Source organism: Branchiostoma floridae, chromosome 1 (assembly GCF_000003815.2).
Source record: "Branchiostoma floridae strain S238N-H82 chromosome 1, Bfl_VNyyK, whole genome shotgun sequence".
In the NCBI taxonomy this organism is placed as follows: Eukaryota; Metazoa; Chordata; class Leptocardii; order Amphioxiformes; family Branchiostomatidae; genus Branchiostoma; species Branchiostoma floridae.
Genome location: NC_049979.1, coordinates 3517351 through 3533530, shown reverse-complemented (window position 1 = coordinate 3533530; position 16180 = coordinate 3517351). Strand labels below are relative to the sequence as shown.

Genomic DNA, 16180 nt, shown 5'->3' with positions numbered 1-16180 from the left:
TCGTTAAAACGGGCCTCCAAAAGACCGGGGAAGTGAGGTACTGAGACGAGAGTTGGTTGTTATGGTCACGTGTTGGATACCATGGTTACGTGCTGGTTGTCATAGTTACATGTTGGTTGCTATGGTTAAGTGTTGGTTGTCATGGCTACGTATTAATTGTAATAAACATGTGTCGGTTGCTATGAACCTGTGTCTGTTGCCATGGATATGTGTTGGTTGCCAGGGATATATAGTGGTTGCCAGGGTGACACGTCAGTTGCCATGGTTACCTTAGTGCCTGTGTAGAAGTCGTCTGCAGTGATGCACCCCGCCCCCGGCTCCTGGAAGTGCACGTTGGTGTCGACCCCCCCGGGAAGCACCAGTTTTCCCGTGGCGTCCAGGACACGCGCTCCCCCCGGGGTGGCAAGTTTCGTCCCCACCTGTCGGGGAACAAGTAAAGAACAGTTAAAACAGGTAGCCCTAACCCCAACCCCCCCGGGAAGCACCAGTTTTCCCGTGGCGTCCAGAACGCGCGCTCCCCCCGGGGTGGCAAGTTTCGTCCCCACCTGTCGGGGAACAAGTAAAGAACAGTTAAAACAGGTAGCCCTAACCCCAACCCCCCCGGGAAGCACCAGTTTTCCCGTGGCGTCCAGAACGCGCGCTCCCCCCGGGGTGGCAAGTTTCGTCCCCACCTGTCGGGGAACAAGTAAAGAACAGTTAAAACAGGTAGCCCTAACCCCAACCCCCCCGGGAAGCACCAGTTTTCCCGTGGCGTCCAGAACGCGCGCTCCCCCCGGGGTGGCAAGTTTCGTCCCCACCTGTCGGGGAACAAGTAAAGAACAGTTAAAACAGGTAGCCCTAACCCCAACCCCCCCGGGAAGCACCAGTTTTCCCGTGGCGTCCAGAACGCGCGCTCCCCCCGGGGTGGCAAGTTTCGTCCCCACCTGTCGGAGGAAAGATAACGTACAGTTAACACACGTCAGAATTACAAGAGGGATGAAGTTGGAGGTGAAGTGGTGAACATCGCCTCATATGCTAATATATAAGTAATTTGAATAAAAAATCACAAATCTTAAGTTCGCAAATTCGAAGGGTTGCCATCATTAATAGAAAATGGACAGCAGCAGCAAGATGAATGGTTGTAAATTGAACGTCAAGCAATAAATTATTAACAGCTTTCTATGACTATGTGGACAGACATGAGTCAGCGCAGGTAGAATAGTGACGTCAGTTACGTTGTCTGTAGGATGTCAGGAAGGTTATATGAAAGATAGCGTATTTTATCAATAATCTTCAAGGGTAAGGAAGATAAGGCGAAGATAACATAAAAAAAAATCACAAGAACGCGTACAAAACGCCTCGCCGTTCCCTTTTCACTATACGGTGATTGCAAAACGACCGTACAGCGACCAAAATTGGATTTGTGTGACACTCGTTTTCATGATTTGTAATATGAATATGATACAAGGTGTAAAAGTATGATTTGAAAGACAACGAAAGACAAAAAAGGTAAGTAAGAAAAAATATTTTTGTATCTATGAAATTTATTCGAGAGATCTTTTAGTAAAGCAGCTTTGGTCGCAGATCGTTCGCACCGCTTTCGCAGCCTGTAGAGAAAATGTCGCACAAAACATGTACAAGTCCAATGCTCTCCAAGCAGATATTGGCTTTACATAGATCATAATGTCGACTGGCTGTCAGAGAAGCCCGGCGGTCAGGAAGCGTTACGATCGTCCACCCAACATCTGCTTGGAGATGACTAGTGCGTCGGAGTTACATTTTTGCGTGCAGGTTGATAAATGCCATCTGCGTGATCCCGACACGTCTGACATGTCTGAGGTACGGGCGGGTCAGGGTGTGTGTTTCACAAGTCAACACGACACGAGCCCCCGGTATGCGACATACTGTACTGTAAGGGGAGAAATGTTCGCGAACCTCTTACGTTCGCGGTAAAAAGGGAGAACCATACTAACCAACTAGAGGTTATGTTCCGACCGTTATTCACGTTTTATAGGCGTGACATAAAGAAAACGTCAAAAATAAAATGCCCGACAAAAACACACAAAAAACGCATAAAACAGACGAAGTCTAACCTCTACTTGGAGAGTAGCAGAGTAAGTATCATTCATTTTTTTTCTGTTTGCAATAAGAAAAGTCCCTGGACAAGAGTTGTCCTGTAGAGGACACGCCGAGAACGTCTTCAGCAACTAAGAAAGAGACTGAAGAGCACTTGAGTCAAAAGGACAATATTTAAAAGTTCAATTAACAGCGAAAACGACGCAACACGAATATTTGTTCTGTCTCCTGCGCCCCCCTCCCCCCTTTGTTTTGCCTACCCCCTGGATTCAACCTCGAACTAAAACCACTGCGAACACCCCATTTTCCTCCCTATCCCGGAATGAAATCTCCGTTTACGTTACGTCAAACATCTGGAGCACGATAAAAGGCCACATTCCCTACACGGGCCAGAGTAATAACCCATCTAACGCCAAATTGAGGCGGCGGCATGTGGGCGAATTTGGCAACAACTCAGCAAATTGATTCCGATTTCTGCTCCTCCAGGCCTGGCCGACCACAAAGAGACCTGAGTTGTAGCTTCCTAGCTTTCCTCGCAGACTTCTGGAGCAGCGAGGTTTATTCTCTGGGGGAGCGTTGCATCGCGATTTTCAATATGAGCTTACAGTTCTCTATGCTGGGAACGGCACATGATGAAGAAAACAGCACGATTTTTTTTAGATAAATAAATGATAATCTTTATTGCATATTCATGCCCGAGGGCTAAATGCACAAAATGACCACATGTGGTCTTATGGATGCAGTGGAAAAACTTAACTAATACAATGATTTTAAACTAGGCTAAACTATACAATGGTTTTAAACTAGGCTAGCTAGATGGAAAGGGAACTAAGACACTAAAGCCCGACAAAAACGCCTAAGACCTACGTCACATTTCCAAACAGGGGCCCGGCCGGGCAGCTTTCGGGAGCGAAAAATATAATATAAAAGATACTACACAAGACGTAAAGGGAACAGTAAAGGGAAAAGTCGTGGGCATTATTTGTGTATATTTTTTAAGTATACATTTCTATTTTTCTTTTCCACAAACAGCCCGGTCGGATCCGGTTTGGAAATTTGACGTTAGCCTAAAATTGGTCAGCCTAAGACGTTAACCTATAACAGTCGGAGTCAAACTTCTGCTTGGAGAGTTGGTACAAATGCTCCTGAGACAAACCCCTAAAAGACCACTTCAATTTTGATAAGCGTGTAATTAATTACCCCGTGGCGCTCGATCGTTCGCCTCTCGTGTTAGTTTTGACAGGTTATTTTAGCGGTTTAACAGGTTAATGAACAGGTCCGGCCGCAGTCTGTAGACAAACATCGCGATAGAAAAGACACCCGATGTGTAGGGCAACACGAGCCAGACTTCTCGGGACAAGCATAGCCTCATTCGCAGCCTTCTAGGAATAGCGTTTTTTTTTGTCATAAAAAAAAAGACACAAAAAATGAGGGGGTGGGGTTCGCGATTTTTTACATGTCGGGGCCTGATTAAAGGCAATAATATGATCTCCCGATATGTTGAAATCGTAAGTCAACGCCCCTCCCACACAACAAGGAAGAAGATACAAACGTCGCTGCTATTAGAAGGCTGCGAAGGAGGTTATTTATTGCCTGCCTATTAACGTAGTCCCTTGACCTTCAGTTTTTTTTTGGTTTTATTTTGTTGGGGGGGGGGTAGCTAGGTAGACATGAAGATAGCGAGCTGTCTCCAGGCCGGCCTTTCTCTTGTTGTAGTTATTCTTTCAAGCTAGATTGGGTTGATGTAAACCCGACTGAGTGTGTGTGTACTTATATAAGCCTCGATAGCAGGCTTGGCGACAGTTGTTTCGACATTGTTGTTTTTGCCTGATTGGTGCGATCCGTTTGTGTTCTTATTTCTATTATGTTCCGAAGCTCCTATTATCAATAATAATCAAGCGTGTTGGTATAAAATCTGACGTAAGTGCGTTTGTGTACTTAGAGGTATGTAGCCTCTTTAATAGGCTCCGCGACGGGTACTTAAACGTTATTTTTTTCTGACCTTTGCATTGTGTTGTGTAGCTTTTGTTGTCAACAATAGTCTATTGTTTTTGAATTGAAGCCGGACTCAGTCAGTCCGTTTCTGTACTTGTATAAACAAAATTTGCACAAAATCAGTCTAAGCTAAACTTACTACGTTGACTGAAAGATAGTGAAATTTAGGCAAACAGGGAGAACAATTTGACATTGCAGGGGACGTTGGCCGCCATAGATTGAGTTTCATAAAAATGATACCCTTAACCCCGTCTGACTTTCCTAGAAATTATGCGTTTTATTATTTTTGGCGAAATTCTACTACTGTAAATGCAGAAATGTTCGCGGTGGATTAATATTCGCGGTTTTCGCGGTGACCACTTCACCGCGAATTTAAAACCACCGCGACCATTGTTCTATAATGATATTAGATTGCAGTCTATGGTGTTTCCGCGAACTTAAATCCACCGCGAAAAGTCCTTTCTCCCGCTACCGCGAAATTAATCCCCGCGAACTTAAAAACATTTACAGTATTCAGAACCCAGTAGAAAGGCCCAGTGGAGGTTTAGAAACACGGTAATAATCATACAACAGTGCGTAATCACCAAAATATCAGCATTAAAAAGGCCCACCGAAATGCCTGCCCCCGGGCTAACGCGACTATTGACCCCTGTCGATCTGGGCGGGCCGCCGTCAGACTTGAGTTGATCTTCAGCAGATCGGGTTACAATGGAGAGAACGACCGAGACGAACACGGTTATACACTAGATTAGAGAACCGCGGTATTTTTGCATAACCTCTACAAGGCTCCATATTCAATGGGTAGCTGGAAAAATATTAGAAATTTGGCCCAAAACGGCAGACAACTTGACAAACGAGGAAATCGGCCTGAGGGTACAGTTTTTAGGCCAATATCAACTTTTTTACTCCAGAAAAGTATAGAATCAAATAAACACTTATTTTTGCTCAACGCAAAGGCTTGTATTTCTAAGCGCCGCGCCATTTCCTAATCTCTACAAGGCTGGCTGAGCTCTTTGCTTTGCTGGAAAGGAAAACAAAAAGGTCAAACACGGAGAATAATTTGCCAGTGGAATTAGCCGGTTATAGACAGAGTTACATTTAGGGTTTGCCAATTGTTCTCCCAATTTGGTCAATACGGAAAGGGAAGCTACTATTACTAGCCTAGGAAAAGGTATCGCTTTAGCTACCAAACATCTGCTTGAAGATTGGAGCCTTGCATGTCAACCGACCGACTGAGTCACACCTGTGACACGGTGCCATTGTTTGTGTGCGAGTGTGTGCACATCCACATGTTGTATAACGATCATAAGCAGATCCACAGACACATTCGAGCTACCACTACACAGATCTCTGCAGGGAAAGAACTGTAACGTTTACAAATTTCCCTGCCATTTTGTAAAGGTTTGCGTGTCTGAAAATCGTCGCTATTGTCCCCTCACAATATCAGCTCGGAGACCGAGCGCTCCCTGCGGAGTTCCCGGGGCTTCTCGTCTATCATTGCCGACATTGTTGTAAGACAACGCCGAGCAGCGAGCTCGTGCACAAGGCAAGCCGTGACCGAAAAGGGCAAATCTGTGAGCGCTTTCTGAAGTATGAAATAACTGAGGAGAAATCTAAGCACGAAATATAGATAGCTGTGTACAGTATGCCGTAAATGATTAGTGGCTGTGGTAGAGAAGACTGTATAGAAGCTAGAACCAAGATATCTAGCAGGCGCCCCTCCCACCATATTTGCCCTACCTGTGCAATGACTCCGTCTTCGATATACACGTCTGCTTCCACGGTGCAGTCGTGGTTCACGACTCTCCCTCCCTTCACCAACAGGCGGTTAGCGACAGGCATGGCTGCGGTCCGGTCCACGAGAAGCAATCCACAGGTACAAAACGGTTTCACACCTCGGTTTTACCGCCAATTTTCGGGGGAGAGAGAGAGAGAGAAGCGACCCGGTGAGTGTTGGGAGGGTTCCGTGTGTCCGACCGGCGCGCGGGAGGTTTCCAGGTCAATGGGAACGCAGGGCGGTGACGCCGACCAATCAGCGCGCAGTACGTCAGAGGCGGAGGGCGTCGCCCTTTTCTCACTTCCCCCGGATTACAAATTAGCGGCCAGACAAATTAGCTTTATGGATAATATTTAATAAGTCACTCACTTTAAAAATGTGGAGAGAAGAATGCACCCCTCTCTCTCTCTCTCAAAAAAAGATCAGGCATTCGAAAATCAAGAAGTCGGAAGGCTGACGGCCTTTTCTTATGATATTTAGTACAAAGGAAAATATAAACATGTAGTATATAACGGATAAGTTACTATCCCAAAGGTATGTATTTTTTTTCTGAAGATACAAGAATGTAAGTAAGAAAGGCCATCATATTTCTGCAGTATGGTTATACATCTAATCATTACTAATGTGTATTATCATGATTAGTATCATCCGTAGTTTCCTTGTCTGTCATTTGATATTGTTTGATGTACTTTATGTATGAGACCACAAGAAAAATAGCTAACAGAACTGTTAAGCTAATGCATTGTGGATCCCAACATGTTAAGTCAATTTAAGGCATACATAAGTGTGTAGACGTGACCCATGGAACTGGCGTAGCGTAGCCCTACCTGTGTCCGTCGCAGGCGGAAGTGTTAACATGAGACCGACCGGAAAGACATGGGTTACTTGTCGCTGGATTTGGCGGGAAACTAAATTTGGTGGAAACACTAGATTCTAGAATGAAGGATGTCCAAATAAACCTTGTCCCAAAATATCATGTGCAGTTCATACTTAGTATGATAATCTTTATCGACACAACATACGGATGACGGGAAATCAAGAAATAAAAATAGACTTCATACGAACTACTAACTACATTGTATGGAAAGAGGCACAAATAATTTTCCATAAAAGTACATAAAAGTAGTCTCTATCAGACTCCCGCCTGGTCGAATAGTAATAGGGGGCTTTGGCCAAGTCAGGAATACAAGTCTAGTAGGAGTTAATTGCCTAAGAGTTAACTGTAACTGGATATACTGCAAAGGACTGACTGAAATACACAGTAACTTATTTGTCCCTATTTGGCAAAATTCTTCTATTTTTTATCCAGCAGCTGACACGTCTGCCTGGAGACCAACATAAAAGTAGGTCAATAGTTGTTGACACAAAAACACCGCCTCACGTGACCATGACAAGGAGAAAGAGCCTTGCGGAAGTCACCGTGAAAATAAATCCACATTTCGGGTTTCGGCTGCAACATCAGGAATTCACCAGAGTCAGTGACGGAGAGATTCAACCTCTTTGAATGAGGTCTGTATATGTATCGCGGTGGGGAGGGGTTATGCAGAGGACGCTTTACGCTGAATTCAGAAGAACATACTCAAATACATACATACATCACCGTTGTTTTACCTGGATGGCCATGTCGGCTCTTCCCAGTGGTCCAGTGTGAGGGTGCAGGGTGGTCACGGGAACATGAATAAGTTGATCCAAAAACAAATAAACAAATACTGATATATTTAACTAATTCTCATTCAAAAGTCACATTCTTAATCCGAGAAAACAAAATCGACATGCAAAGGCCAAAGCTGTGGTAAACCATCCTTAACACCTTTCCGAGGATGAACTGAACTGAACTGACCCCCCCCCCCCCCACGTATCATCACGCTAAAATAAATGGAGGCAAGTTACTGTACACAAAATTTGGTCGCCTGGCTACGGACTACGTGAATAAGACGGCTTTCCTGCGAAGTACGGGAAATAATAAAAACTGACAGCCTAGCCCGAATGAGGATGTAGGCCTTGGCCCTCTCTTAAACAGGAGATATCGTATGTCCATTGCTTTATGTCTCACACCTCTTTTGTAAGATTCTAGCCAAAGAAACGAAATATCTGTCAACAAATGTCTAACAGTGATACAGTTTTGGCTCTGTCATTGGGAATATCGGCATGACACAAACATGTAACATCCATATACTAAAAGCGACCTCTAGCAGCTAACAAGTAAACAGCAGAAGAATGATCATCTCTAGGTATCCGCGGAAGTTGCTACGTACAAAGATTCACAAAAAAACTGACGTTAGCTATACAACTCATTGATTTGAAACACAATAAAACACTCGGTGAGACCGTGTAGAAGTGTAAACCCTAAAATCCACTTGGTTATATAACATTTCCAGCTAACTGTTGTGTCCTAAAACTATATTGCGATTGGTATTATTGGGAAAATAAAAACAATTTTCACTCAACATACGATTATCACAATATATAATAGTTTGATAAACAACTAGAAAGGCCGACATTTGCTTGGGTGCAAATACAGCATATTTCAGCCATACCCATTCCCACGCAACATTGGACTGTTCCAAGTCACCCCTGCGCAAAAATGCAATATTTTAACTGTAAGTTATCCCCAAAAGAGAACTAATATTGTGAATTGATTCCAGGTCAAAACAGAGCTTGCCCAATATGCCCCGGGCCCATATGGAAGAATATAATCTTCCACAGGAGCGCCTATGCATAACTGATTGGTTTTTAGAATTGCGGCAGCTCCTATTTTTCCGAGAGTGAAAAAAAACGCATCTTCCATTAAGATTTTCATCATGAAATTACATGACGCCATTCAACAATTTCCACTTCGATAACTAGGTCTAAATACCGTAATAATCTCCTTGTGATGTGGGTACATTTATCATTGCAGTGAACTTTTTTTTAAGCAAGTAGCTATAGGGCATACATTTTGATAATTGTCAAGCAGGTGCAGGTACTGTGTAGTAGGAGTGTTGTTGTTTTTTCAAGCTAAAAACTTCAATCTTCTTCTTGTTTTGTATGAGCCATTATAAACGGAGACGTCTCGAATTTTTACAAGAATTTTACCACTCTGTCGCTTCATTTCTTTTCTGAAAAATCCCAGGACCAACAAGTTAATTTGATTTGGCTTTATCTGTATAACGTTATTTCATTTTCCTTCGAATTCTTTGTAGTATATGCCCCTGCATACCACTGTTAAATTGTTTTACTTTGTATGCAATCCGCTGAGCCATCGGACGTAATCTTGTCTGAGTGTTATAATTTCCTGCTCGTAGCGTGCGAGACCTGGAGGATAGGTGTTTCTACCTTGTTCGTGGGTTTCTTTTCGGAGGTCAGTGGTGATACTCTGGTACTGAGAGTGTTTTATTGGGCTCAAACTCTGGCAGTTTAAAGTTACTTACAATTTTAATGTACAAAGTTTACGTCAAAAAAGAACAACAACAATACTAGAAGTACCTACATTTGTTCGGGAAAAATACATCCATTCTCGCCACTGTCAAACTTACGTATCAAAACTAAACGCAAACTGTCCAATTTTCCCTGTCCAAATCTGCCGAAAATGATTGATAGTGCCATGCGGAATGTTGGTAAAGTCATCGCCACTAACGTTCAATGCACGCGTACCGTCCGCTACCGCTCAAATGACCCTGTCTGAACTCCAAATCCTCGCAAACTACAATTTCAAACCGGGCACAGGGCACCATATGGCAACTGTAAGGCTGTAATGTGCATCTGTTTGTGTATATACGGGATTGCAAGGCCCCGCTTATGAATATTAACTAGCATTCGCCTTTCTCGTCGCTGATTGGCTGGCGTCCATAAAGTAATTAACTCTCGCTCTCCCCAGACCGCTGGCACCTGGCACGTGTGGGCTCTGGGGTCACTGGAGTTCACGGGAGAAGACCGAAAGAAAACCAATTTCCCCTCAGAAAAGTGCAGAAATTAATCATTTGAAATTGGTTTATACCAAAAATTTTACTTGGATCATTTTACCAACTATCTAATGCCTATCTACACCAAATCTAAGGTCATTCCATTGTAATTCAAGGGAACAGGGGGCCACAATATACAGTTTTGGTCAAAACATGACCTTTAAACTTCAATAAAATCATTTTAGAGGCAGATATGAATAAAATCAGAAAAACGCACCTTGGTATTGACCCACTCTACCTTTGTGCTAAATTTCAGGTCATTCGGTCACGGAACGACGGAGATGAATCGCTTTGAAGATTTGACAGGAGAAAGAAAGAAAGAAAGAAACATTACGAATACAATATATTTCACCATACCATATATGGTATGGCTGAAATATAAATATCGGGTGCATGCAAAGCTACACTTCAGCCCCTGATACAATACAAGTACTACTCCCGAAGAGATATTTGCTCGTATCGCCACCGGTACCTGTACGTTTTCCTACCCATTTTCCACCTGTCCGTATTCACGATTTCTAATATTGATCAAGCTTATCAAAAACCACATGTTCTCATTGCTCTAAAGTAACTTTATGACGTTTTGACGATTTATCTTTAAATGACTCCAATATTAGATCGTTAGATATTACATGACACCATGCGTCCGCTACTTTAGTAATCACTGATAACCATTTAAAATCATGTAGGCTCATCATGCATTGCCTTACCTTTTGTACAAGAATCTTATTTGCATTCTCATCTATACTTTATGCATATAACGTTACAGGTGAAGCGAAGATTATGACCTACGTCACATTTCCTACCCGTGGCCCAGACGGTCTGTTTGCGAAAACGAAAAAATTAAAGTTCATGACAATAAATGCACAAGGGATGTTGTTGATTTCTTTTTGGTTCGTTTTGCGTTTTTGTTGTCTTTTATATTCAAACTTTTCGTTCCCCCCCAAAAAAACTGCCCTGCCGGGCCTCTTTGTGGAAATGTGACATCATCCTACACAACACGCCAGAGCTGGTGGTGTCGTAATTCAGCCGTCCAAAAAGCCCATCGTCTGTAGTCCGAGTCGTGCGTTCTGATGTGGCCATGTTATGGGCAAACTTACAGGGTGCTTCGTCTGTTCTCCAGTTTGCACATCCGCAGCGCTGAGCTGTAGACCCGGCGGCGCTCCCCACACATTTGCCATCTACGAGGGTGAAGCTACAAAAAAATACGAAGCTGGGTAAAACAGTAATGCAAGTTGTTTCTATAATCGGCTCATATTTTAACCGAATGAGTTGATATGCGGCACAAAGGTAAAGGCATGTATCTTCTTGAGATTGAAATACATGTATATACATGCTGTTCATCATTTTATGGGTTGATTTCAAGATGACCACACCCTTGCACGATCAGTTTCTCTAGATATGACCAATTTACATATACAATTATTGTAGGAAGTTCAAATTACACGTGTACAATAACAAATGTCTCTATAGGTTACATGGCAATTTTCGTTTCTAATCTTCCATTGGTTATACTTTTACAGCTGCTAGGATGGAGTCAGTTATCACATTAGAGTCAGTTGTATCTATATCCAAATACCTCTACGGATACAATACCTAAGGAAGTCGCTAGGGGCTAGAAATCAAATCATTTCCAGTGTTCTCCACACTCCAACGTACCAAACGTACCCTTCTTCAGTTATCTTGATAACAGACAGTCAAAAGCTACTGAAAATATCCCTTCTATTGATATTTGATGGAGGTAGTTTGTTTCTTTGTTTGAAACTTTGTTTATTCATGAAAGCTCAAATCGGCCTGAAGGCCGCTTTTTATTAAGGTCATAAGGGAAGAGGCAAGGGTCAGGCAAAATATATAACAGAGATACAGTTTACAGCATTTAAAGTCCTAATGGGTCTTACAAGTCTATAGGTCTGTGTGCACAATTTTACTACTCTTTAAGCAGAGGTTAGGCTCCGGTTGTTTTTTAAACGTTTTTTTAGTCCTTTTTATCGGGCTTTCTATTTTGTATTGTATCTTTTGTATCTTGTATTGTCAAACCTAGCTTTGGCTGGCGGACTTTGACAAAATAGAAAGCCCGATAAAACGTTTGAAAAGCAGCAGGAGCCAAACCTCTGCTTGGAGAGTACAATTGTACATACATGGTACAATATGATAATAATAAAAATGTGAAAAACGACACGACAGTCGTACACTCACAGTCAAGGTCAGGTGCAGCAGCGACCCGGGATGTTGGTTGGGTGACGACTACAGGTCCGGAGACGTTGGGGAGGGGGGCAGCGTAAGCAGGGGGGTCTGTACAGGGGGGCTGGGCGATGCCGTGTGGGGTCGCACAGGGTGAAAGGGGGTCGGCGTAAGCAGGGGGGTCTGCACAGGGGGTCTGGGCACTGTCCTGTGGGGCCGCACAGGGTGTTGCAAAGGAAGGCTGGGCGGTGCCGTGGGGGTGGTGCCTGCAGGAGCATATCTTGATGGGAATCTTTACCTTCGGACTACCACCACTGGACATTTTGGCCACAACCTGCGGGGTGCCATGAAATAGCGGAGGAAGTCATTCTATAACTAACGATCAATGGCAACTTGACCACGTCAAAACAAACGAACTAACAAACAAACAAACAAACAATCAAACAATCTACACAGTAACTGACTAGGAATAGCAGACAGATAAGATTATTTGTTTAGTTATCTATTTATTTTTATTTCTGTATACTTTTACCAGTGTAAGCTCCCGTCATTGACCACTATTGCTTTTCGGGAGGCCCTGGGTAACTTTACACATATTGCAAAGAAGGGAAACTTTGTACATGCAGGAACTACGTATAATGTAGCTATCTGTGATGATAAGAAGGGATAATAAGAACATCTTTGGTATTTTCTTACATAAAACATTCATGTGAACGTTTTTTATCCGTTTCCATGGGATTTTAGGGTAATATGTTAAAAAAGATGTGTATCTTAAAACATTTAAGGTAGATGATCCAAGATGGCGGATTGAAAGTGATAACTAAAATACATATGACGTCATTTTATGACGTCATTTTGACGTCGTTGTGGTGACCTTTGACAACAGAAGTTTCGGAAGACTTAAATATTGAAAAGAAACCTTTATTGTTAACTTTTTGTGTCATATATTTAGATACTATTCTCCCGCTTTGGCCATAAAAGTCAATCAAAGACGTCAGAATTACGTCATATTACGTCATAACAAATTTAGGAATTATAAAACTTTACGAGCACATCACTGCCTGGAAATTTTATAATCGTACATTCGAAATTACGGGGGTGGGGGCATCGAATGAGCCCATCCAGAGCACCTGATTTATCAGAACTCGATGTACTAATCTATATCTCTGTTATATTCTATCTGACCCTTACCTCCCTCATGACCTCAATGAAAGACACACTCACATCCAGTCGATACCCGACGTCGATGATCCTGCAGAAGCGGAGTGAGGAGAAGCTGCTCAGCGGAGGGACCCGCAGAACGGCACCGTCGCTGGGCGACTGAAACGCAAATGACCCTCTCTTGCAGGCGGAGTTAGGGAGTCGAACTCGCTCGACAATGTTTTTGACATCTACCGAACTCCACGAGACATATTTCCCATGGAATGTTCCGACCTGTGATAAAGCATCATTGGCTGTGTGGGTTTACACACGCATTTTTGAACGTGTTTAAATACACATTTTCGGCCGGGTTTCAAATGACAATGTTTGTTTTTATTGTAGTTTGAAATCAACGTCCTTTGACTTGATATCCTTACATACCCAGCTCATAATGACATCGGACATAGGTCAACCCGCGGATAGAAGTGAACTAGCTTTACCTGCACCAGCCTAGCCTCCACATGCCTGACGTCATCGATGGAACTGTTGTTCTCCACGGTCCCCCTGATGGCGATCACCTCCCCGGGGCAGTAGACTGTTCGGTCCGGCTGGGCCTGGAGCTCCACCGGCCCGGTGGTGGTCGAACAGCACTCGCTTACGTCCGGGTCTTCGTCTCTGTTCCACCGGACCATGTTGGGAGGGTGCTGTCATCGATTCAAAACGGAGAATGAATTGAATAATGTTATAGTATGGCTCGCCTGGCAACAATTATCTTGCTATGCATAAACGTAAATCCTGGATTCTATAAAAAAAGCTTATCCGTACACATCGGACAAAACCACAAATCAGTCTAAATTTATAATGATAGCGTTAATGGTAGCTTTCTGACTCACGGTTCTACTAAACCCTTCCCAAGAATCCTCTTCGCCCTTATCCAGAACCTTGAACACCTTTTTTGTGGACTGGTATGGCTTGCCGATGGTGGCGTTGATGGTGTAGCGAACATAGCCGTAGCGTTGCCATTCGAACGAGCACGGCAGTCCGTCGGCAGGAAGCTGGACCTGGAACGGGAAGGCATGGCGACCCGCGGGCAGCACGTGTGACGTCACAGGACCGTCTCCAGTCTGTCCTTGCTCTGCAATGGAACCATTTAATGTTGCCGTATGTGAAAACCAAGGCTGGGGACTTTTGCGGTCTTCTTAAAGTTTTTGTCCGAAAGTGTCTTATTGCAAGCCGTTGGATTGTGCAGATTTTGACGTCATGATGACGCCATCCATTACCACAGGGCCACGCCCATTTTCAGACACAAATGCAATTCTAGGCTGGGGATTTGTAATAAGTCAATGGATTTTTCTGGTATATGCCCAAGTAGTGATGGCAAGCCATACAAATTCATATTTACAAACACTGATTTTTATTAAATTATTTTCCTGCATTTTTACTTATGGCAGTATGGGTTAGGCTAACGTCACATTTCAACAAAGGGCCCCGGCCTGGCAGATTTGGGGAAAGAAAAGTACGATTTAACACACAAAATGGACCAAAGATGACTTGTGCATATCTATTCGCACAAACTTTATTTTTTCGTTTCCACAAACAGCCCGGCCTGGTCCCAGATAGGAAATGTGACATAGTCCTGAGGGGGGGGGGGGGGTCTACCCTACCGTTGCCGAATAGCGTGACCTCGTGACTTAAGTATGTCTCTGAAGCCGTGTAGTCGTCATCGTGGATGTCAAAACTCACTTTGCTGCGTCCATGGAACTGCAGCCACAAACCTGCAGGGGACACAAACTTTATTTATGATTCATCCAGAGCTTGACGTCCTGTCACCCGCAATACTGCAAGTTGACAGAAATTCTGCTTCCAATTTGGATGAGCTTTAGTGAATAAATGAAGACCTTTATTGTACAGTATGATTTGGAAACGAACAGACTTTTCAACTAGCATCCGCTAGTTTTCGTCAGTGACACTGAAGTGATCTGGAAGAAACTACTTTTATACCCTAACTATGAATGAAGGCAATTTTAGATGTCCAATAGGAAGACAAAGGAAAGCTGAAGACAATTTGGATTCCAATAGGAAACAAATTTGAAGGTAAGGAAAAGTCAAGCTCAAGTCAAACAAGTTGTTTGATGTAACCATATATGTCAATGTTATATTATTATTTGTTCGACGTCTTCTTCATTACCTTTTATCTTCATTTTCTTTGCCAGGTCAACGACCACGTGACCTTTGACAAATTCCCCGGGCTCGAACACGTCCTTCCTCTCATCAAACTCGATGGCGAACTGTCGGAGTTTCTCCATCTGTGGGCAAAGGGAAAGTGGAAATGATACCGAATCAGTAAAGCTCATTGAAAAGCTAATCTAAACTTCCACTGGTCGCAACAGAGAAGACATACGCTATTTACGGCCCGGGTTCGTTACCACTAGCTTTTTATCGACAGACCACGGCTTAGGCTTGGGTCACATTCCCAACCCGGGGACCGGCCGGGATGTTGAAAAGAATGAAAAAAAAAATTAAGATAAATACCTAGAAATATACGCAAATCCTGCCATGAATCTTATTTTGAAATTGTTTCACTAGCTGACGCTTTGATGACCGTCTGTCACTGATTCTAACTAAGTATTAGTTAGATAACGTCAAACAAAAATAATAAAGAAATCGAACAGCCAATCCATTAGAATACGATTCCAGACGTCATTCACTAATCTGACGAACTCATTCAAGGACCCATTCATTTATTCCGAAAACTGACTCTGTAACATACATTCAGCATTTATAATATATATATATATATATATATATATATATATATATATATATATATAATTGACAGCTTTGTCCTGAGACGTAAGAAGCTACATGTATTCTAACTCACCATTGATTGTACGTACATGTAGTCGACCTACACTGATTCACCGTTGTCGGCAAAATTAGTACCGAAGTGTGCTACGGGTCAAAATCCGTAAATAGTTTCATCAGGTTGGTAGATCAATCGAACAGTCTTCTTCGTTCACAACCTCTTTTTATTCTTCTGCAGACGTTTCGGTGACTGTCTGTCACCTTCCACGCTGCTCTATTTCACGTC

At 43.1% G+C, this 16180-nt stretch overlaps 2 protein-coding genes across 3 annotated transcripts in view; both read right to left on the bottom strand.

Moving 5' to 3' along the window:
* Nucleotides 1–6053, bottom strand: part of LOC118421926 (dihydropyrimidinase-like) — an 18647-nt gene extending 12594 nt beyond the window's left edge. For both annotated transcript variants that reach the window (XM_035829433.1, XM_035829440.1), the window contains exons 1-2: nucleotides 5791–6053; nucleotides 270–419 (exon numbers count right to left, since the gene is read on the bottom strand). In XM_035829433.1, the coding sequence (XP_035685326.1) occupies nucleotides 270–419; nucleotides 5791–5892 (252 nt within the window). In that variant the 5' untranslated portion in view covers nucleotides 5893–6053. The remainder of the gene's footprint in view (nucleotides 1–269; nucleotides 420–5790) is intronic.
* A 4101-nt stretch (nucleotides 6054–10154) lies between these two features.
* On the bottom strand, nucleotides 10155–15988 carry LOC118423983 (arrestin domain-containing protein 2-like). Its single transcript, XM_035832354.1, has 8 exons — nucleotides 15971–15988; nucleotides 15278–15395; nucleotides 14754–14864; nucleotides 13983–14224; nucleotides 13590–13793; nucleotides 13174–13383; nucleotides 11965–12283; nucleotides 10155–10963 (listed from the first exon to the last, which is right to left on the bottom strand). Exons 1-8 carry the CDS (start codon nucleotides 15986–15988, stop codon nucleotides 10950–10952), a joined length of 1236 nt encoding a protein of 411 aa, XP_035688247.1. The 3' UTR covers nucleotides 10155–10949.
* Between the last annotated feature and the right edge of the window lie 192 nt (nucleotides 15989–16180).

Bases quoted from the DNA above. Each gene is read 5' to 3' on its own strand.
- LOC118423983 (XM_035832354.1), bottom strand. The intron at 13,794-13,982 runs GTGAGTCAGAAA...AATCGATGACAG, and splicing joins GGGAAGGGTTTAGTAGAACC to CACCCTCCCAACATGGTCCG. The intron at 12,284-13,173 runs GTGAGTGTGTCT...GGCACCCCGCAG, and splicing joins ACGTCGGGTATCGACTGGAT to GTTGTGGCCAAAATGTCCAG.